Source organism: Vitis riparia, chromosome 9 (genome assembly GCF_004353265.1).
Source record: "Vitis riparia cultivar Riparia Gloire de Montpellier isolate 1030 chromosome 9, EGFV_Vit.rip_1.0, whole genome shotgun sequence".
Taxonomy (NCBI): Eukaryota; Viridiplantae; Streptophyta; class Magnoliopsida; order Vitales; family Vitaceae; genus Vitis; species Vitis riparia.
The window spans coordinates 14,602,020-14,624,427 of record NC_048439.1 but is presented as its reverse complement, the minus strand read 5'-3'; the positions used below and the strand labels follow the sequence as shown (position 1 = coordinate 14,624,427).

The 22,408-nt window shown below is 30.7% G+C and overlaps 2 protein-coding genes across 15 annotated transcripts in view; both read right to left on the bottom strand.

Annotated features, from left to right (window-relative positions):
• LOC117922576 (receptor-like protein 1) overlaps positions 1-22,408 on the bottom strand; it is a 57,366-nt gene that overhangs the window by 698 nt on the left and 34,260 nt on the right. For 2 of the 13 annotated variants that reach the window (XM_034840724.1, XM_034840725.1), the window contains 3 exons: positions 21,166-21,312; positions 19,550-19,696; positions 17,005-19,324 (listed from right to left, as the gene is read on the bottom strand). In XM_034840724.1, the coding sequence (XP_034696615.1) occupies positions 17,115-19,324; positions 19,550-19,696; positions 21,166-21,312 (2,504 nt within the window). In that variant the 3' untranslated portion in view covers positions 17,005-17,114. Of the gene's footprint in view, positions 1-322; positions 1,338-2,569; positions 2,613-5,272; positions 5,350-5,521; positions 6,364-17,004; positions 19,325-19,549; positions 19,697-21,165; positions 21,313-22,408 lie in introns of those variants that run through there. The other 11 variants (XR_004652505.1, XR_004652504.1, XR_004652501.1 and 8 more) reach the window with 8 other exon arrangements.
• On the bottom strand, positions 6,452-10,491 carry LOC117922577. Of its 2 annotated transcripts, none has more exons than XM_034840729.1 (5): positions 10,363-10,491; positions 9,621-9,858; positions 8,943-9,006; positions 7,719-7,850; positions 6,452-6,728 (listed from the first exon to the last, which is right to left on the bottom strand). In XM_034840729.1, exons 2-5 carry the CDS (start codon positions 9,758-9,760, stop codon positions 6,720-6,722), a joined length of 345 nt encoding a protein of 114 aa, XP_034696620.1. In that variant the 5' UTR covers positions 9,761-9,858; positions 10,363-10,491; the 3' UTR covers positions 6,452-6,719. The 2 variants fall into 2 exon arrangements, with proteins under 2 accessions (XP_034696620.1, XP_034696619.1); XM_034840728.1 differs by lacking the exon at positions 6,452-6,728 and adding an exon at positions 7,533-7,613.

Here is a 22,408-nt window from a genome sequence, read left to right as displayed (position 1 = left end):
ATTAAATAACTAAGAGGATGAAGTTATCTAGTTAGAAGGCAATGATATAAAAGGTTCACAATAAGATTATATAATTCTAACACCAATAAGTTTCTTAATTAGATACATAAGTTTGATCAATCTCCAATGTGTTTAGGTATCAATTCATCTAATCCTCAAATATAAAGACATGGCTAAATTATCAAAGCATCCAATTTTCCTTTTGTTTTTTTTTTTCATAGCTTGCGTAAATGATTTGTTAAAACAACATAGCATATGCAATGTGAGTGCTTTGCTTGTTTTGAGATATCATTCAAAAGAGGAACAAATTAAGAAAGTATACTGTGGAACTTCCTGTATACTAGGGATGTGTTCCTCTTTTCTTTGATGGATGCTCCCATTGATAGCTCACAATCCATAACCCTCTACATGTATCACATATTTTGAAGCGCCAGAGCAACATTGATTCTAACACAAAAGAAATAACCCAACTTTATCAACTGCCTGAGAAATATATTGAAAAGATATGTCTGCCAATTTAATTCCTCAAATGCTGAAAAGAAAAGTATAGCACTATAAGGAGCTGATCTTTTATGACTTAAAATTGGGTTAATCTTCATAGCAATTTATAACCGACTAGGCTACATCAAGAGGCCTCCTACAGAGCAACAATACTTGTGCACTAATATTGGATAATTCTTGTAGAAGCTTCTAGAAATTCCACTAAATTCAACAAAACTTTTATCCCAAATGCCTAGGGTGGAAGCCTCAAGTAATTCTACAACAATATCAAATAAATCAATGCAGTCAACAATAAGAACTTGTAATAGATGGTTAATACTTTGAATAATATTTATCTGCTGCAGCTCCCATAACAAGCCATTTTATATTATTCTGAGCAATGATTTTTACAATCCCTTTCTCAATATTTTCCATTTCAATCCACAGTTTATAAGGCCGCACCTGTAGAAATAAGCCACATAGTCAAATAATATTTGACAACATCTAATCATTTGGGTGAAAATTAGTCTTCTAGGAGGATCTCCAGGATGAAGTAAACATGGTTCAGAATTTTGAACTTTCCACTGTTTTTCTTTTGGACAAGTTACACTGTCTAAATAAACTTCAAAGTTCAAAACCAATGGAATAAGAATCAAAACTATGGACTCAATGCTAATGCAATGCACTTCAATTGTAACCAAATTAACAAGGAAAATAATGAGAAGAAATAATACCCCCATTTGGGCAAGAATAAGAAGGTATTGATTGAGAAGTTTCAGCATATTTTTGCCTTTCATGTTCGTAGGAAGCCTTGACCGCCTGTTGTTTCAATTTGTAAGCTGAAACCTTTTTGTTCACTGCAAATAAAAGAAAAAATAATAGTTATTATCTTAAAAGTACAAAGAAATCTACCAAATAAGACCTATGCAATAAAGTCAACAAAAACTAAAGATTTTTTACCAAAAATTTATCATGTATTGCATGTTGAAACAACTAGTATCACTCAAGTAAATTAATTGGAATTAGATTAATGTATTAGCTCGTTTGATCATAAACACAAAAAAACAAAAAAAACAAAAAAAACTAGTGGAGTTGCAAATCCCGGATTAGCAAGCCTCTCCGATTTGAGAACAGAATGGGTCAAACAATTAGACAATAAACAACTTTATATCAACTATAATTTCCAGCAGAATGATGCTGAAAGCTAAAGAACACTGGAATCAGAATGTTAATATCACTCAGATTTGACTAGAAGTCAACAAAATTGTTCTCTCACATCCCAATAAATGAGAAACGGGGTACAGGGAGAAAGAGAGCTCAAATGATAATATGATAATAAGCAAACTTAGCACACCACTTTTTGATTGAAAGCAAAGCAACATAATCAGAAACTTAGTATAATGATTAAGTGAAAATTCTAACCATTGAGATGTATTAATCCTGGCAGTTGAATATCTTATTTATATAAAAAACTGATAAAGAATACTGTGGTAGGCTAGTAGCACTCTATGGGACACAGTAGATCCTCCTATTATCTGGTATATTTGTGAGCAGATTCCAAAAACTATGAACATTGCCAGTTACTCAAAACCTGAGACAGGTTCCCATGTTCAATAGTTTAAATATATTATGTTGTACTACATATTAATGGATCAGTTACACCAATATAAAATACTGTAAGAATAGGGAACCATTAGTTTTTTATGATAGGCATTCTTGATCAATTCGTTTATCAGTCGATAGAAAAAGTTGGAACTTATTTAAGGAAATGAATGACAACTCTACTAATAAGATGGCATAAAATTTAGGATGCAATTCTGGTGGGTCATATCAGATTGAAAATCAATCCAAGCTCAATCTAAACATGAAGTTCATTTGTCTAAAACCCAACTCAACCAAAGTTGCCAAATCCAAGCCTCTTTTATGAACTCAGGTTTTAATCAATTGAAGTTGCAAGATACAATATCAGCGATCAGAGGGCCCTAGTTAAAGGTTCCAAATACTTCACATATTCAAATGTTCCAAAATATCTTGCTACAGGTATTAGAATTCAATTTCCAGGGATAAAATTAATCAAAATGCAGCATACCTAGTCAATTTGATAGCTGGAAGTTTATTCATTTTCTGTTCTCCTGCAGTGAAATTACAAAGCATCGGCAATGTGAGACATTCACATAAGCATTAGAGAGGTTTCATCAATTTCTAAGTAAACATACGGGAACAAGGCTGGCACAAGGGAGAACAAATAACCACACTACTCACTGCATATGAACTCTAGTCTGGTGGTAATTCATATCTGACCATCATTAGCAAGTGAAGGGGGGGCTTTTTTATTAATGACTTTTTTATAAAATTGAAATCATAACTTTGCAAAATGTGAGTCCAAGGAAACCAAGAGTCCAACAAGGCAAAAGACAAAAAGTGCAATATATCTGAGTACTAAGAGGATAACTACAACAATATAACTGCATCTGATCCTCACTATCTTTAGATTTGATTCCACTATTTTTTAACTATGCTCTAATAGTTATATCCCCATTATCTCATATCCCATGTAATTTATAGTTGGTTATTCCATCAGAGACAAATGATGAATCTTCAAATAGACTTGGGAGAGAGTTTTTATATACTATAACTCTTCTAGTTATAAAGGATGTGTTTCCTATGCTATAACTCTTCTAGTTATAAAAGATATTTTTCCTACTAATTTCTATCATTGTCAGGAGAATTATTCTGCCCTCACAATTTGACACTGTTTGTGAGAATGACCATAAAAAAGCCATCTCCTATCAATATTGCAAAGCAACAAGGTTTTTTACATCCTCTTCTTCTAAACAACACTGTGAACAAAGTATTGACAATCCTTTAACTGCAATGGTGAAGAAAGCCGCTATTGCCCTAGGGGCTGATTCCCTGATAGCTTAAATGAACTTGGCATGTATACAACATTCCCACCTCTTTTTCCTCTGAACCTCTTACCACCCCTTTACTACCTTGGGTGCATTCTTAAAACCCTCCTCATCCTCTTTCTTTTCTGCCATGCCTCATTCTATGGCTGCACGACAACCTCTTCAACTCCTTTCAATCCTCAGCATTCCTAATTCACTTTCCATAATCCTAATGCTTAGAACCCAATCAAATACAACCAAAGACACCATCTTCTCAATTTCAAGCACTTTCTAATGATTTCAAGTCAAACCCTGATTTGAAATCCAATAGGTCATACACTGATTTATGACTCAAATGTGCGGAACCCTTACAGGGGTTTTGCCAAATTATTGGCTAGCATAAGCTATAGCCATACTCTTTTGTTTATATGGACCAAAACTCGCACCATCATCATTCCTTTTATCACAGCCCTGGATTTGCAATTATTCACAAAAAGTATTCCCAACAGATAAATTTGCTCATTTCTTGTTAACATGCTCTACATCAAATAGACTAGATTGTTTATTTGATAAAACTGTGAAGGAGTTTGCTCTGTTCTTGTTTCTCTTCCTCTATTTCTTCTTCATGCAATTTTTCAGCATGGTATTCAACCACTTTAAGCTTGTGTAGACTTTTCAGCCACTTTAAGCTTGTGGCACTTTAAGCTTATGTAGACTTTGTCAATTTATTCTTAATAATTTTCTCTTCCTCTATTTCTTCTTCATGCTATTTTTGGTATTCGGCCACTTCAAGCTTGCTTTGGTATTCAGCCACTTTAATATTATTGTTATTTATTTTTCTAACTTCTTTTGTCCACGTCTCAATTTTTATCAGAAACTGATTATAATAACTTGTGATCATATTCCCTTCAGATCACGATTAGGGGCTATACAACCAAAGAAATTAAGAAGTTCTTATTATTCCAATTACAGGCATTGTATTGTCTAACATCAACTTCAGATGAAGTACAAAGAGAATTATAGTTTGAAATATAGTTCTGGACCTATTTCAATAGATGTTTTAACTGCTATGACCAGAAGCTTTATGCATATTCTTCATTACTCTATTTCTTCCTTTCAGAGACCTTATACCTTCTAAGAGAATGCATACCACAGATGATGATACATCAAGTACTTAAACAGTCAACAGGTACCGATCTTGGATGACAGAGAAAAACAAGAATTTCAAAGATGCATAAAAACTTATAATAAGAACCAGCCTTCACTCCACTAGGCACATATCTACAATGCAAGAGAGAAAAAAAAAAAAAAGAATAAATGGCCACTAAAAAACACTAGGGTTTCAATATTAATGAATTCCAACACATTGAAGTAGCTGGAATAATCCAAAGAAACAAACAGGCTGTAATCCAAATGAAAAAAAAAAAAAAAACAAAGTCTATTACAATTCTATAGTGTCGAAACTTTGTGAATTTAGCATCAATCTTGAATGAGTCTTCAAATTAAGCTCAAAACAAGCAAGTATTGCATAGGAAATGAGCACAAAAATCTTCAGCTCATCAAAGTAAATGAGGAATACCAATAATATTATAGAATATCAACATGAACCATACTGAAATATTGGCCGAAATATTGATATTGCTTTGTCCAAATGTATGTTCAGTAAGATTTCAGAATTGACACTCATTGATATTGATGGTAAATAGGCGTATCAGCTTATCCTACGACCATGTAACCTATGCCCGGACAATCTAGTAAGTGGTGGCATAATTCAATTTTTTTTACACATGGAAGTTGTCAGTTACCTCTCATTAATAAGCCAGTCCATGTAATACCACATCAATGATCCATAAAACCAGCGAGAAAAAAATAAAGAAAGAAAGAAAGAAAGTTGAAGTACTCACCTGATCAGATTTTTTGAAGTAATCCAAAGAGCTTTGATGGCAACACCAATTAAACTACTTCCAGTTATATAAATTCCCTTAAAAATGCAGCAATAACGCAACCATCAAAACAACGATCCAACCAAAAAAAAAAACAAATATAATGTATCAATTTAACCTAAACCTCCGCTGGTTTGACAAGAATGCAAAAATTTTAGTAGTTGTTTTATTTTGGTGGATTTTACAAGGGAGGAAGGGAAGAGAAAGTACCAAGCGGCACCCAAGACGGAAACGCCGATGGCGGAGAAGGTGTAAGGTGAGATCTGAACCAGTGCGTGAGACCATGAGCTCGATGCACCCACCATTGATTCCGATCACCAATTTTCCCCGGATCTGACCTTCGTTTCAGAAATTAGGTTTCTGGATCAAGTAATTTGGGAACAATAAGGATATCACCTTTCCTGATTTCCTCCCGTAGTCCCGTGTCTCTTCCTTCTGATTCGTTTCTCATTTACCAACACATCCACCTGATAAATTCTTCTCCTCCCCAGCATTATTACTTTTTTTTTTTGGGAAAGTTAGGTTTTGGGCTGTTGATGTTTATCAACAAAATGGGAGACGAGAATGTTACAGAAATGAAAGAGGTTAGGTTTTACAGCATTTTGGGTTTCTGAGATTGAGAATGGGAGAGAATGGGAAAAGCAGTATATGAGAGAAATATTGGCTTTGTGGCTTTTCTGAGGGTTTTTTCTCTTATGAATTTTCAGATGTGGAACGCTTAGCTGGCAAGGTGAAGGGTATTTTTGGCATTAAAATACACATAAGCTGAAAGTGCATGATTCTCCAAATATTTTCTAATTACATTATTAATTTTGAAATACGTAAAATTGGGTTATCAAAATCATATATTTTCCACATCACCGACCTAAAACCTAACTTTCCCTTTTTTTTTGTTACTCATGAGAGCAATTTTGTTGTGAAGTTTTTTTTTTTTTTTTTGATAAGTAAACAGGATATGCATTAGAAAAGGCTAATCGCCACAGAGCATACAGGGAGTATACAAAACAGTAAAAGCCTCAAAAAGAGAAAAAGGACCAAAGAGAACTACCTCCCCTTAAGTGGAAGCTATCCACTCCAAAAAACCTATAAGGGAGAAAGACTCCTCACCTAAATACACTTTGGCCCAATTCCACAAATTACAGACAAAAGAATTCTTTAATTTCTGAATATTCAACTCACCCCCCCTGAAGTTTTTGAAAATATAAATGTTAAATGTCAAGTTTGAGGGTATTAGAATGTGTGAAAAGATAAAATAATTTCTAAATTCTATGACAAGTTGAGTAATATTTGCAACTCAAACTCAATGCAAGGGAGTAGATTCAAGTTAAAAAATAATAATAATAAAATCAAAAATTAAAAAAATTAAAAAAAAATTCCTTACCTCTCTCTCTTCCTTGTAGGTTTAGAGCTAAGGAAACTGTCATAGAGGAAAACAAAGACATTGATTCAATTAGAGTTCATGAACTTATGGAATCCCTTTAAACTTACAAGATGCCCTTACCTAGTTCTATGAAGCCTAAGGATGAAGCCCTAAAAGCTTCTGTGAAAGAAAGTAACGAGTCTGAAGAACATAATGACCAATGTTTAACATATGTTGAGCTTTCATTTTTTTTTAAAAAGTTGTAAAATGACATGGAAGCTCACAAAAGATCTTTCACAATATTAGCTAATAAAAATCAAAAGGGATTTGAAATTAAATAAAATAAAAAAGAAAAGCGCTAATCTAAGAAAAAGAAAATTGAGTGCTTTAATTGTGGGGGAATGTGACACATGGTTGTTGATTGCCCTTATCTTAAAAACATTAGGTATGAAGGCTATGTAGATGACTTGGAGTTATTCTAAGTTTGATGATTGTAGGGCTAAGGACTCATACCTCAGAAAAATGGTCATTGGGGTGCACAAATATAGGCCAACAACCAGCAGATTTGGCTTAGTACATGTATAACTTGAAACTAAAGAATCAATGGCTTATGATAATGCATCTATCAAGCATGGGTGGGGACAATCCTTGCTATCAATTATCATCATACTTGATAGAAATACAATAAGAAAAGAATTATGATATAAACTATAATGCAACAAATTTCAAGGTTGATTTCTATATCATCCATAGTTTCCAATTATTAACCCTCATTTTCAAGAAATCTATTTGCCTGCTGGGAAAACTGTCTTAGTAGAATATAAAACTAAAAATTCAGAATCTTATTTTTTTTTTTTTATGTTGCTTGGTTTTCAAACTAAGCCAAATAGCATTAAGATCAATTCCATGGAGTCTTGAGGAACTTCAGATTCTGTTCTCTACCTACATTTCCTCAATAAATAAACAGATAACAGAAAATAAATAGATATAGAATATCAAACAAGATAACAAACTCGAATTCAGCACCACTAGGACAAAATCTCATACTTCAATCTGTTCTTGCCCAATCTCTTCAGCTTTAGTTGCATGATTCTCAAGTTTTCTTGATTCTTCCAGAAGTTTGTGAAGAAATCCATGAGTAAAAACAGAGATAGCCCTCTCCATGCCAACATGGAATCTCTACAACATTCAATATTGAAAAAGAGATGACAATAATTAAGCAACCTAAAGTAATAAACAACTAAAATGTGGGGAAAATAGAATGTATCTTAATAGTGTACACAATAAGAAACCTAAGGCAATCCACAAAATACTTATTGATTCACATTATTCACTAATCAGACAATGAGGAACAATTTGAAGGGAAGTGACAAATTTTAAAGAAAAGGTTTAAACAATAAAACATCTTTTAACAATTAACTGCTCAAAGTCAGACCTTAAAACATATGCTTGATGGGCAAGAGCATTTTCTGTTTCACAATAAATACATGATACAACTCCTTACCAACTTTGGTAATAATGGGGAGAGACTGCAAAGACTATCTAGAACAGGGGAATAGGGGGGATAGGGGTCTAACCTGCTTACTTCCAGATAACCATGGTACTTCTAGATATAGCCAAATAGCATCTAACCCAAACACACATAAAACAAAACTTGAATGACTAGAGAAAAAAACTAAACAAAGGAGTTCAAATCCAAAAATATTAAAGTAATGCATTCAATTGATGAGGCATTTAATTAATTCAAATATGGTAATCCCAATATTATATCACAGTTATCCAACTCTTAGCATTCAAGTAATTTAAAACAACATTGGGATGAGATACACCTTATTAATATAAAACAAGGTGTCTCGTGCATGAAAATGGATTAGCAATGGCACTCAAACATCACCAACTCTTCATACTTACGAGTAGTCATTTCAATGTATCCCAAAAATTAAAAATTGTCTTTTAGCAATGGCAATACCATCCATAAATCCATTTCCAACTCTAGCACTTCAAAAATCCTCATACTTTCTCTTTGCAAGGCATAATAGAAAAGCAAAAGCTGGTCATCACAAAATCGTCCAATCATCAAAAAGCACCAAGAATAATTAACGGGATAGGTATGTTTCACAACTCATTGGGCATCAAAGAACCCTAGCTTTTAGCCTTATGGACAAAGCAAAACTATTAGTTTAAAACTTCTATTACAGCAATACAAAATTTTAAAGAAATAAAATTTTGAAGAAATAAATAGCCAAAAGAACAAATATGAAAGAAAAATACCTCTACACCACCACCTACATTTAGTTGACTGACCTCACCCCCGCTTGCAGTGATACGATCTCTTCTGATTAAACATTGAAAATAAAAGAGGAAAAGAGTGAGACGGGGATATCAGGGATCCAGGTTAAATGCCCTATTCTAAGTTCCAAAATGTTAAGACAACAAGATAGTATTTTAAATGTATCATATAATATTTGCTACTTTCTAAAGATGAGACATTAGTACTAGTAGAATATGTGACCTATTCTCACTGCCAAACGATTATGACCTCTAAAAGCACCTAAAATAGAACTGGCAGCAAAATGAGACATTCTGCAGTGGAATTGCAAATTTATTTATGAAATTGACCAAAAAATAAAAAAAAAAGAACCAAGAACTAATAGCAAAACCTAACCAATGATTATTACAACATAAAAACAACAATAAGAAGAATAACACCAAGAATTAAGTGAATGAACCTCACTAACAATTATCATCGACAAACTTATAAAGAAAGCATAAAAAACTCCAAGACCAGAATCCAAATTGAGATCAGGATCACTGGAATCAGGATCCTTCTTGTCTCTTGTAGTGTCAACCCCAAGGTCCTCCAGAACAATCTGTTCCCAAAAATTTACTTTTGACCTAAAACTGATCATTCATTATTATAAGAATCACTCTGCTTTCTTTTTTATTTACCGTATTAGCTCAACAGGATTTGTGGGATCCTCTTCATGGGGGCATAGAAAATAATCTAGAGAAAGAATCATGATACTCTCAAGCAACCACCTGATCCTACAACCATCACAACACTGGTGCCTATTTATATTCAAATACATGATAGTCCAATTTTTTTTGGGGAAAGCTCCAATTTGACAAATTTAGTTGATGGAGAAACTCAATCAGCTTCAACGTTTAATAACCAAACAGTCTTTTTCTGCAAAAAAAAAAAAAAGAATTAAGTTTGGAAAACATGAGAGTGTTTGAAGTCTTTGATTGGAAAATCTACAATAACACATCTTGAAGAAGTTATACCAATCTTTTTGCGCCATTTTCTTCTTCATTCTTCCTCTTTGTAAAAGAGAAAGCAGGTAACAATTTCTGCCTTTGTTGCCAAAATGACCCTTAATTTTTCTATTTTGGCTCTAAATTTTCATTCTTTCTATATTGAAACCAAAAGAGGAATACAAAAGAAAAGTGGCTTCGCTAAGCCCACCTCAATTCGCTACTTTGGCCCCAAATTTCCAATTTTTCCTACATTTCCCCTAACCAAACAGAAACCAACCCTAATTTTCCATTTTTTTTCTTAGAAATTTCCCTTTTTCCCCAGATTCTCACAGCAACCAAACCGGAACAAAATGAAAAAAAAAAAAAAAAAAAAACACAAAAATAAAATTCTGATGATAGGTAAGAAAATCAAAAGGCAAAATAAAATCCATACCTGGAATCATTGAAAGTGTCGAAAGATCAAGGTAAATTCTGATAATTCATACTTCGAATGATGAGTGTGCAGAAATGGGTCTCACGGTCTCAATGGCTTCTGCTATAAAGACTGAGCGGAAGAGGTGTTGGGCTAGCTTATATATGGGGTTTTATGATAGCGGTTGAAGCCCATGTGGCTTTAAAATCCATTTGGCAGCGACTTGAAGAAATCTGTGTCTATTGAACCATAACTGGATGGGGCCATTTGTAGCAACCAATTTTTTCCTGCAGCTATATAGGACCCACTAGCACCTTTTAGATGCGAATGGAGTAAGAGTGCGTTTGGTAGTGATTCTCGAAAGTATTTTTATTCTTTTTAACACTTAAAAATTTTTATTTTTCAAGTATTAGAAACACTTTTAAGAATCACTGTCAAACGCACTTTTAAGTGTGAAGCTATATATCATCTTTAATTGTAGATTTTACCGAACCTTATAAAAACTATAGGAACATATCATATTTTTCTTGTAGTGAATATCTGAAAACAATACTCTGGATGCGGCAACTAATACTATCAGCTCTTACAATGCCATCATACTAGTTGTGATGATAAATGCATGTACTCTACAACAACTTACTAACATGACTAAACCAATTGAGACCCTCACAAAGTTTAGGTTTTAAATGATTCTCATATAGTTCTCCTTACAATAAAGATTGGATGTACAAAATAATTAAGTTATAGTGCTACTAATTGCTTAATGAGGTATACATCTCAAGGAAAACTATACTAAGTTAAGGCTTCAAAATTACGAGATTATCTTAAAAGCTTTTAAATGTTTGTTGATGGATTTGTCCCCTTGGATACCATGAAGAACATAGAAGAAGGTGGCCTCTCATCCTTTCATCCATACACTAGGGCGGTGTTTGTTTTTTTGGCTTTTTGCTGAAAGCAATTTAGTTTTAGAATTTAGGTTGTTTGTTTTTCTACTTTTTCATGACTTATTATAAACTTTTTACTAAATAGAAAAAACCAAAATATGTAACTTTTTCTAAATAAAAAAAATAACATATTGTTTTTTTTTTTTACTTTTTAATACTTAATAGAAATAAAATACTATAAAAACAAACAACCTAATATTTAATACTATTAAACATTAAAGTTCTATTTAGAATTAAGTAAAAAAACAAACACCACCTAAGTCTTATTAAAAAAGAATTGAACTCTTGATATGCAAGAAATTTAAGGCAACACTTAGATGGTGTTTGTTTTTTTACTTAATTCTAAATAAAACCTTTATACTTAATAGTATTAAATATTGAGTTGTTTGTTTTTATAGTATTTTATTTCTATTAAGTATTAAAAAATAAAAAAAAAACAATATGTTATTTTTTCTATTTAGAAAAAGTTATATATTTTGGTTTTTTCTATTTAGTAAAAAGTTTATAATAAGTCATGAAAAAGTAGAAAAACAAATAACCTAAATTCTAAAACTAAATTGCTTTCAGCAAAAAGCCAAAAAAACAAACACCCTCTTAGCCATTTCACGTACACAAATAATAATATTAGAACTCAAAAGGAATCTCTTAGTCAAATAATTTATTCGTTCACTAAAATAAAATATCTTCTATTATTGTACCAACTTAAAACTTGAATCAATAGAAAGTTGTGAACAACTTAAGTATGTGTTTTTTAAGCATTTCTATACCACTTGATACGCCTAAACATGATAGAACATACATATACTCTTCAATAGAATGATGAGCTATGTGCTCATTATAGATTAAAGTATGTTCAATGGAATATATTTTCTTTTTTTAAAAAGGAAAAAGTAGTGTAGCAAGATAAATTCTCTTAAACAAATTTTTTTTGGGACTTTTCTATGATGCATAAGAGGATAAAGCACCTCTAATCCTCCTTTTAAAAATGACATATAAAAGATCCCTAAATCGGTGATTTAAAAAAAGGTTGCATCTATTATTTTTTAAAAAAATTTAAATCTATTACTTGTGATTTCTTTTTCTTTTTTTTTTCTTAAAAAAAAAACTTTTATAATTGAATTATTGAATAAAGAGTGAATTTTAGTATAAAAACTAATATATATTATAATGAATTGAATAGGGATTAAAATAGGAAAAAAAATTATTCTTCTTTCAATTTTAAATCTTGTTTCATAAATATTTGTTTGATGTTTTATACATTGGGTTTCTAGGGAATTAAACAATTTAATTTTTCTTAATGCTTCATTTTTTTTTCATTAAGAATATAAGTAGAAATAAGAAATTCTTATCAAGGAAAATGTTTTAATATCCTTAATTTAAAAAAAAAAAAAGTTTTATTTACTTTTATTAGAAATTTGAGATTTTTTATATTATTTTATCAAGAATGCAAATAAAAAGAAATAAATTCATACAAACTAAAATGAATAATATAACACCCTAGTTTGGTGCCTTATTTGCAATCACAATTTCAAAAAATATTGCACATGTTATTACATTTTTAAAATAAATCATTTTTCTCTTGAAAATATAAATGCAATAAATTTAAAGATTAATAATTTTTTAATCAAGTATATTTTTTATACTAATAGTTTGAAGAATGATCTTGACATTGCTTTTATTTATGTTTCATATAGTTTTTTTTTTTACTTTAGTGAAGTAAGAAGTTTGCTTCTCTTTCAAAAATGATGATACCAACACTCCATGCACTGGCCCAAGGGAACTCAAAGCCCAGTTTACTTCTCTGACGGGCTAGCATGGTGTCCAGCCCAATTTTGAATAGATACCGTATGTTTAATGGAGCTTAAAACTTCTAATTTGAACTTATACAATATATTTGATTATACAATTTGTCACTTTAATGATCTTATACTATATTTGAAATTAAACATATAGGTCATGTTTGACTGACCGATATATAGCATAAAAAATATGATATTATATAGTTTATTAGCATATATGTTGTAATAAAATATAATTATGTAATATATTATTTTAATTGGTATGTTCATTACTGAAATTATATATCCAACAAATTTAAAGATCTCTTTTCAAGCATCTTGGCTTTTATTTATTTTCTATTTAGTATTTTTTTTTTTTTTTTTTCACATCCAAGCAATGTACTTCTTCAAAATGATGATAGCAAGAGAAGGCCCTGACCTAGGCCCAAGGGCAACTCAAGGCCCAGTCTTTAAAATCTGGTGTAGGCCTAACACAAGAAAGATTATTTTAAAATTTTAGCGTTATACAAAACCAATTGAAGAGAATAAATTTTATTTTCCTAAGTTTCTATTCTAATTATTTATTCTTTTCTTCTCATTAAGCTATAAATTAATTTAACACTAAAAAACTCCTGAAATTTTGAATTTGTCCTTATGAAAGTAAACAACATATTTAATAAAAAAAATAACCTTGAGAGTTATGTGTTTAATATCTGGAATAGGACAATACATTGTAAGTGTTTGGATAGGAGACAAGGATGGAAAAAAATGTTGGAGGGTATTTTTATAAAAAAAGAATATTATGTTTTATGTTTTTATAAAAATACATGTGTTTTTAAAATATGAAGGTTATTTTTGTGAATATGTGAATTTTTTTTTAATTAAATAACCCTAAAATAGATAATAACCAAAAATAAAAACAAAAGATGGTGACCAACACGCCCAAAAGGTGAGGCCAAAAGGGGCTGTCATACTTCTCAACACAGGGGAGGAGGTAATTGATGAGTCAAAACATGGGCTTTTAACCACTTTGGCATTTAAGCTTGGACGATAAGCTCCAACCAACTATTCTCTAGAGGGCTCTATTGCAATTGCCGGAGCTTCAGTTCAGTGGCTCAGAGACAGCCTTGGGATAATAAGACTGCAAGTGAGATACAGGAATTAGCAGCAAAGGTTGATTCTTCGGGTGGGGTTTATTTTGTGCCAGCATTCAATGGATTGTTTGCTCCATGGTGGCGTGATGATGGGCGTGGGGTTTGCATTGGGATCACAAGATTTACAAACAAGTCTCACATTGCTCAAGCCGTAGGTAAAGGAGGTCCTAGATTCAATGCACAAGGATGCAGGGGAGAAGGGTGAGGTGTTTCCAATTTATAAAAAAATTGGAATAATTTGTCATGCTTAAGAAGCTATAAAAAATCAAAGCAGTCCAGGTCAAAACATCTCGTTCAGGTATTTCCCCAAACACCTTACATGCATACTTAGAGCTCCCACATTTTGCATAAACATTAACCAACGAAGTCCACAAATGGGAATCCGGGTTTATCCCACTTTTTATCACCTGCCCATGAATAGCCTTGCCCCTTTGTTCAAGCACAACTCCTCAGCATCCTCGAATACCATCTTAGGCTCTCCTTGCTATCCAAATTCTCTTCTTTTCAACTGTTTCAGGAACCCTATTCCCCGACGTCTAATTGGGTCTATTGGGACTTGATAGTTTACTGGGTGTTTTCTGGAACCCATCCTGAAGCCGAACCGGCAAGTTCTGGGCATTGCCAAAAGCCCAATTGCCTGTAGGGTTTGACTCAATAGCATCGAGAGCACAAGCCCACGATTTCAACCGACTAGAAAACTGACATTTTTTGGAGATTGTTTGAGGTTTCTTAGAGAATTTAAGTGAAGGAGACTGTATCAGTATGCCTCGAAAACTTGGGGTCGTGGGGATTCGGTCCCAGTCAGAGAAACTGTTAAGATGCAGGGGCGCATAGCTCCAGAGAAAGAAAAAAAGAAAAAGATAAAGGCATCAGGCCCTAAGATGATACATTATTGTTTTTAATTTCTTTTCATATAAAATTCTTGATGTCATTATTAGTAGCTTAAAAAATCAGAAAAGGAAAAAAAATTATATAAATCTACATCCCCTTTGGTTATAACCCTAATAATTTATTATCACTCGGGCAATTTGTGCAACTTGTTTCCAATAGTTGCCTTGTTAACATTTTTATTTTTATATATGAACTGAAATATATAAAAGCGAATAATAATTCACCTTTCCCCTTTATATTATCATATGAGATGACTGAATAAAAATATGAACTGAAATATCATTTATAAGTAATGATGAAAATATTGGTAATCACGAATATATTGCTATTTTGATTTTATGGATATATTGGAGATATATCGACAGATATTTTGATACAAAATATTGATGAACCTAAAATTGATCAAAATTTATAAATATGTAAAAAAAAAAAAAAACCTCTTATAAATTAAATTAGAAATATGATAAACATTTTAAAATTATTTTACTCAATAAATTGATATAATTTATCATATTTGATAATAATATTACATGTGTCAACAAAAAATATAAATTTAATAAGTGTACATTGATTATTAAATTACATAAAATATTATTCGATAATAATATTGTGATTGATTATAATATATATAATTTTAAAATATATTTAATATTAAAATTATGATACATTTATTAATTCAATTGTATTAAATGATATAAAATAAATAATGATAAATGTATAATTTTTTAATATTTAATTAATATATTAATGATATTAAAAACACTATGAAAAAAATTATCATGATAATTTTTATATTTTTTTAATCAATTAAATGAAAAATTTCATTTAATTATAAAATAATAATTATTAATTTGTTCTTTAAAATATTATTTTAATATTTTGTTGGTTCGAATCCTCTCAACGATAGTAGAAAAATAGCTCATTTTTTAACTTTCTATTGATACATGGGAATGAGGAAGAGAAGGAATGAGATGTCCATTCCCACTCCTCATTCCCATGTACCAAACACCCCCCTAAATTCATATAAATTAAAATTAATAATATGGCTCCCTAATTAGGTAGCTTATTCCTATTACGCTTTTAAAAATATTGCACCTTTTCTATTTGTCATCCCTCCCTTTAAAAATAAATCAATTTTCTTCAACCCCCAATTGTTTATTGTTTTGTAGATATATAATTATTTCTACATTATTGAAATATATATTTTATCTTAATAGTTTGACTTAAAATATTGTAAAATTAGCATATTGAAACATGACAGGATATCGGTATTTATCTTATTTTAGTTCTTTTATTTGATATATTTTAGAATGATGGTGTCCAGAGACTTTATGCTATCAACATGACTAAGGGCACTGGCCCAAGGAAACTTTATGCCCAATCCTTAAAGTCAAGCCCAGCCTCTCACGTGTTGGCATGGTAACTATCACTCATGCTTTGTAATAAATTATAATAATTATGTAATACATTTATCAATTATTATGATTAAACAAAGAGTGTTAGCCCACATAAGAAAATAAAATATGACTTCATATTTGATATTTCAATGGTTGCTATTATAGAGGATACTAACAAATTGGAAGATTATTTTACAATTCCCATATTATTACAAACAAATGTAAGATGATAACTTAATGCTTCCTTGAATTATTTATTATTTGTTTTGTTTTTATTTTTTATTTTTCTAATGTGAACATGAAATTACTCAAATGCTAAAAAAATCTTAAAAGTTTCAATTTGTCTATATAAAAGTAAACACCATACTTAATAAAGTAACCTCAAAAGTAATCTACTTAAGATATTAAATTAAAAAAAAAATATAAAACAAAATAAAAACTGAAATTACAAACAAGGGATACTGAAATTTAAGCAAAGATAGACTTTAAATGATAACAATTATTTCACTAGTAAACACAAAGATGATTATTATTTGTATCACCATATTTGGTTCTATGCCAGAAACAAGTAGTGGTTACTTATACAAACATCATCCAAACTAAAAGTATCTAATTATACAAATATGTTAATAACTTGGAATGAGTATCAAAAGCAAAATAATAACAAAAATATATACATTCCTCAATAAAATTGAACCATCTTTGACGCCAGTAAGGGTTGATGTAAAGGATGGCTGCAAATCCTAGCAATATCATGATATATGATGCAACAAAACTTGCAAAGAAAACAACATGATCGATATCATACCATTTTGCCTCACTTTCTTGAGAAGGTTGTGATGGTGAGTTTGGCCACTCAATACTTGTATTGCATTTCCTCTTTAACATTGGCCCACAAAGAAAAGGATTATCTTCATAGCTGCTTTCACCAAATGGCCCAAATTGTTCTTTCATATCTGGAACTCTACCAGAGATGTTGTTGTGAGCCACATTGAACACCTCTAAAAAATTGAGTCCAATCAACTCTGGAGGAATTTCTCCACTCAGTTTATTATAAGAAAGGTCTAAGCTCTCTATTTGAGAAAGTTTGGAGAAACTCTTTGGAATGGAGCCCTTCAATTGATTATGAGACAAATTCAATGCCAAAATCGAACTTAGCATTCCAAGTTCATGAGGGATTTCACCTGTCAAGTTGTTACATGATAAGTCCAATCCAGACATGAAATCAAGGATGCCACCTCTGTAGGAGCTAGACCTATTCTTGGTAACAAACTCAACTTCATCTACTTCATCATGTTGTTCCTCAGTAGAGAAAAATAAATATTTTACTAAGTAACCTGTATATATAGAAGGAGCGCTTCTTGAATATGGATTAAACATCGGTTTATACACATCGTGCTCAGTTTTGAAGTCTCCAAAAAGGATATGACCAAAGCATTTGGGAATTGACCCAGAAAAATTGTTGTTTGAAAGATCCATCAAGCTTATTTTAGTCAAATGACAAAGCTGATTTGGAATGAAACCACTTAAAAGGTTTCCTCTTAGCAAAAAAATCCTTAGCTCCAAAAGTCTAGAGATTGAATTGGGGATACTTCCAAATAACCTGTTGTCTCTGATATCCAAAGTCAATAGATTTGAGGAATTGAGAAAATCTCTGGGTATTAATCCTATAAACATGTTCCCTTGCAAATGTAGATGCTTTAAATACTCCATGCTCTTCAAAGAAGGAAGAGATCCTGAAAGAGTGTTTTGAGAAACATCAAGAAACTCCAACTGCTGCAATTGAGAAATCTCAGGTGGTAATTTGCCTTTAAAACTATTGTTGCCCAACACCAGTGTAGTCAAATCGATGTTACCTATCCAACTTGGAATTTCACCTGACATGTTGTTGTTGCTCACATCCAACACCACTAACCAAGAGCTTCTGGAGATTACATTTGACAGTGTTCCTCTGAACTGATTATTGTCCAAATACAAAAACTCTAACTGAATCAAGTTAAAGTCCCTTGAAAATATTTCACCATGAAATTTATTATTTGATAATTTCAAAAACTCCAAATGTTTTGCCGCAAGCAATTTCTTTGGTACTTTCCCTGAGAAACTATTAGTAGACAAATCCAACGACCATAAGAAACTCATTTCGGCTATTGAGGATGGGAGAATACCTTCAAAACCATTGTTGGATAAATTTAGATACTCAATATTTGGAATCATATTGGCCACATTTTGTTGAATTTCCCCAACAAGTTGGTTGTCTGAGATATCCAAAGAAGTGATACGACTATTAGGTCTGAGGGGAAGTAGTTGACCCATTAAAGAGTTATTCCTCAGGACTAGATATTCTAGTCTCGTATTGTTTTCAAGCAGCCAATTGGGGAAACTTCCAGTCAAGTTATTATGGGAGAGATCAACCATGGTTAATCTGAATTGGTATCGAAGAAAACCAGGAAGGTCACCGATGAGCTTACAGTTGGATAACACAAGCACTTTCAACTGAAACAGGGGAACCCAACCAACTGGATATTCAGTTTCTATCTCAAATTTGTTGTTATCACTTCCATGTATGACCACCTGAAGGTTGGAGTGATTAGCAAAAGAGCTGAAAGAGAATGGACCCTCAAAAAGATTATAACTGAGATCGATGTACTCCAGGGATGTGAGACTAGGCAACAGAGAAGAAGAAACATTTCCAGAGAATAGGTTGTAAGAAAGATCCAATAACCTCAGAGATGTTAAATTATTCAAACATGGAGGAAGGATCCCTTGGAAGAAGTTGGAATTAAGATCCAACTCTTGAAGCTTGTTCAGTTGGCAAAAGCCTACAAAAGAGAATAAGACATGTAACCAATCATCTCCTCGTCTTGTCAATGCCCCCAAACTTACAACTAGCTGTTACTTACAGTTGATGAGGTCTTTATGAATTAAGAATAAAGTTTTTCATTAAATACCAAAAATTAATAGACATGCATGACTTAATTGGCATAAAGAACAAATAAGATGTTAAAAAGGAAAACATAAAAAATATGTAATCACAATATATGTACCTTGATTTGGTAAGGAACCATTGAGGTGATTTCCAGCTAGAGATAAAAACTTGAGAGAAGACATCAATCTTATAGATGATGGAAGAATCCCACTAAATGAATTATAACTCAAATCCAATATCTCCAAATTGCTTAAGCTTGCAAAATCTATCAAAAGAAAATCAAATTAACTAGTGTAATAAAAGTTATTGTTCTTAAATTAAAATGATTTAAACAAACTACCTTAAAAAATGATCAAAACCTATCATTTTTCCTTTTTTCATACCAAACTAGAAAAATGCATTTGTCTTATAAACTAGAGCACGTTGTCTATCTTTCCATAAAAGTATCTAAATTTCCAACGAACTTTTTTATTATTTTATTTTTATCATTTATCATATTCAACAATGATAATATTTATGATCTTCTTAAATAATGATCTTTTACTCTAAAAATTATTCTTTCTTGAATCAGTTTCTCCAAATTATTGAGTTTTTTAAATCCATAAAAAGAAAGATGAACATAAATGATGTTAGGAGATTTTTTAAGTGATTTAGTATTAGAGTCTAGAGATAAAGTTGTTTTTTTTTTCCTTTCCTTGAATTTTCATTAAAAGAATTTTTATTCAAATTTTGTATCAAACAAACCAATCTCATTATACTTACTCTCAAAAAATTAAATTTCCTTAATTTTTTGTTACTAGTTGCATTGTTTCTCTGTAAATCTATGTAACTCTTAATTAGAGTTTAAAGTACTTGAAAAGCAATAAGAAAAAAGAAAAATTAAAGAAAAATAGTTTTCTTATATTTGGATAAAGTACAAAAAAGGTAAGAAAAATACTAAATAAATAAATGATAAAATATTTTCTTTCCTATTTATCTTAGGCAATGTTTACTACATAGAAAGTTTGAGGGAAAGGAAATAGAGTAGGAAAAAAAAAGGAATGAAAGAAAAAAGTCAAAAAAGAATTTCAAAATCATTTTCTTGTTTGGTTGTCCATACCAACTTTAAGGGAAAGAAAATTCAATTTTTGAAAAATACACTTTCATTAAACTTTCTTCACTTTTTTCTACTTTGCATTTTTTATGGGGACGAAAAAATTTGCCACTTTCCTTCCATACCAACTCTTTTTTCTACTATGTTCACTATCAAGAAAGTTTGAGGCAAAAGAAATAAAGTAGGGGAAAAAAAAAGAATGAAAGAAAAAAAATTTAAAAAAGAACTACAAAATAATTTTCTTGTTTGGTTGTCCAAAGCAAAATGAAAGCAAAGAAATCAAATTTTTGAAAAATACATTTTTTTTAAAACTTTCTTTCACCTTTTTATTCTTTAGAATTTTTTTTATGGGGATGAAATCATTTTCCTAATTCCTTGCTTTTCCCTCATTTTGTTTTCCTTACTTTTCCCATCGTTACCTACAATTAGTTGTTCCTCACTGTTAATGAGGTCTTTATGAATTATAAACTTTGGTAACTCTGAATGTTGTAAAGATTCATTAAGAACAAACACATGCTTATATAATTTAGAAGACAAGTTACTTATTTCTACCTTACATTAACTATGACTACTCTTTTTTTTTTTTTACAATATTTATCTTCTTTAATCTATATGAAACAAACAAATCATTACATATGTACCTTGATTTTGTAAAGAACCATTGAGGTAATTTCTAGCCAAGGATAAAGATTTGAGATGAGACATCAATCTTATAGATGATGGAATAATCCCACTTAAGGAATTATAACTCAAATCTAGTAACTCCAAATTGCTTAAGCTTGCAAAATCTGTCAAAAGAAAATTAAAATAACTAGTGTAAGAAAAGGCATTGTTCTTAAATACAAATGAAATGAGACGTTTGCTACTTTTAAAAAATGACCAAATATATAGTTTTATTTTTTTTTTATACCTAACTAAAGAAATGCATTGTTTTTATAAACTAGAACACTTGCCCACTTTTCTATAAAAGTACCTAAATTCCCAACAAATATTTTTAACATTATCTATTCAATGGTGATTATAATATTTATAATCTTCTTCAACAGTAAACTTTTACTTCAAATTATTGATTTTTTCAAATCCATAAAAAGAAAGATGAACATAAATGATGTTAGGAGACTTTTTAAAAGATTTAGTATTATTATCTATACATAAAAATGTTTTTTCCTTTCCTAGAATTTTCATTGAAAGAATTTTTATTCAAATTTGTATCAAATGAAGCAATATGATTAGACTTAGTTTCAAAAATTCAATTTCCTTAATTTTTTTTCTTATCTATGATCCACGTTTCTCCTTAAATCTAACTCCTAATTAAAAATTAATTTTCTTTTAAAGTATGATTCACTCCTAAAAAGTAGGAGGAAAAAGAATAAATAAAGAAATAATTTTCGTATATTTGAATAAAATACAAAAAAAGTAAGAAAAATTCAAACTAATTAAATAAATACTAAAAATTTTCTTCCTTATTTATCTTAGGCTATGTTCACTATCAAGAAAGTTTGAGGCAAAATAAATAAAGTAGGGAAAAAAAAAAAAAGAACTACAGAATAATTTTCTTGTTTGGTTGTCTATAGCAAAATGAAAGGAAAGACATCAAATTTTTTAAAAATACATTTTTTTAAAACTTTATTTTACCTTTTTATTCCTTAGAATTTTTTTATGGGGATGAAATAATTTTCCTAATTCCTTGCTTTTCCCTCATTTTGTTTTCCTTACTTTTTCCATAGTTACCTACAATTAGTTGTTCCTCACTGTCAATGAGGTCTTTATGAATTATAAACATTGATAACTATGAATGTTGTAAAGATTCATTAAGAACAAACACATGCTTATAAAATTTAAAAAGCAAGTTATTTATGTCTACCTTATATTAACTATGACAAC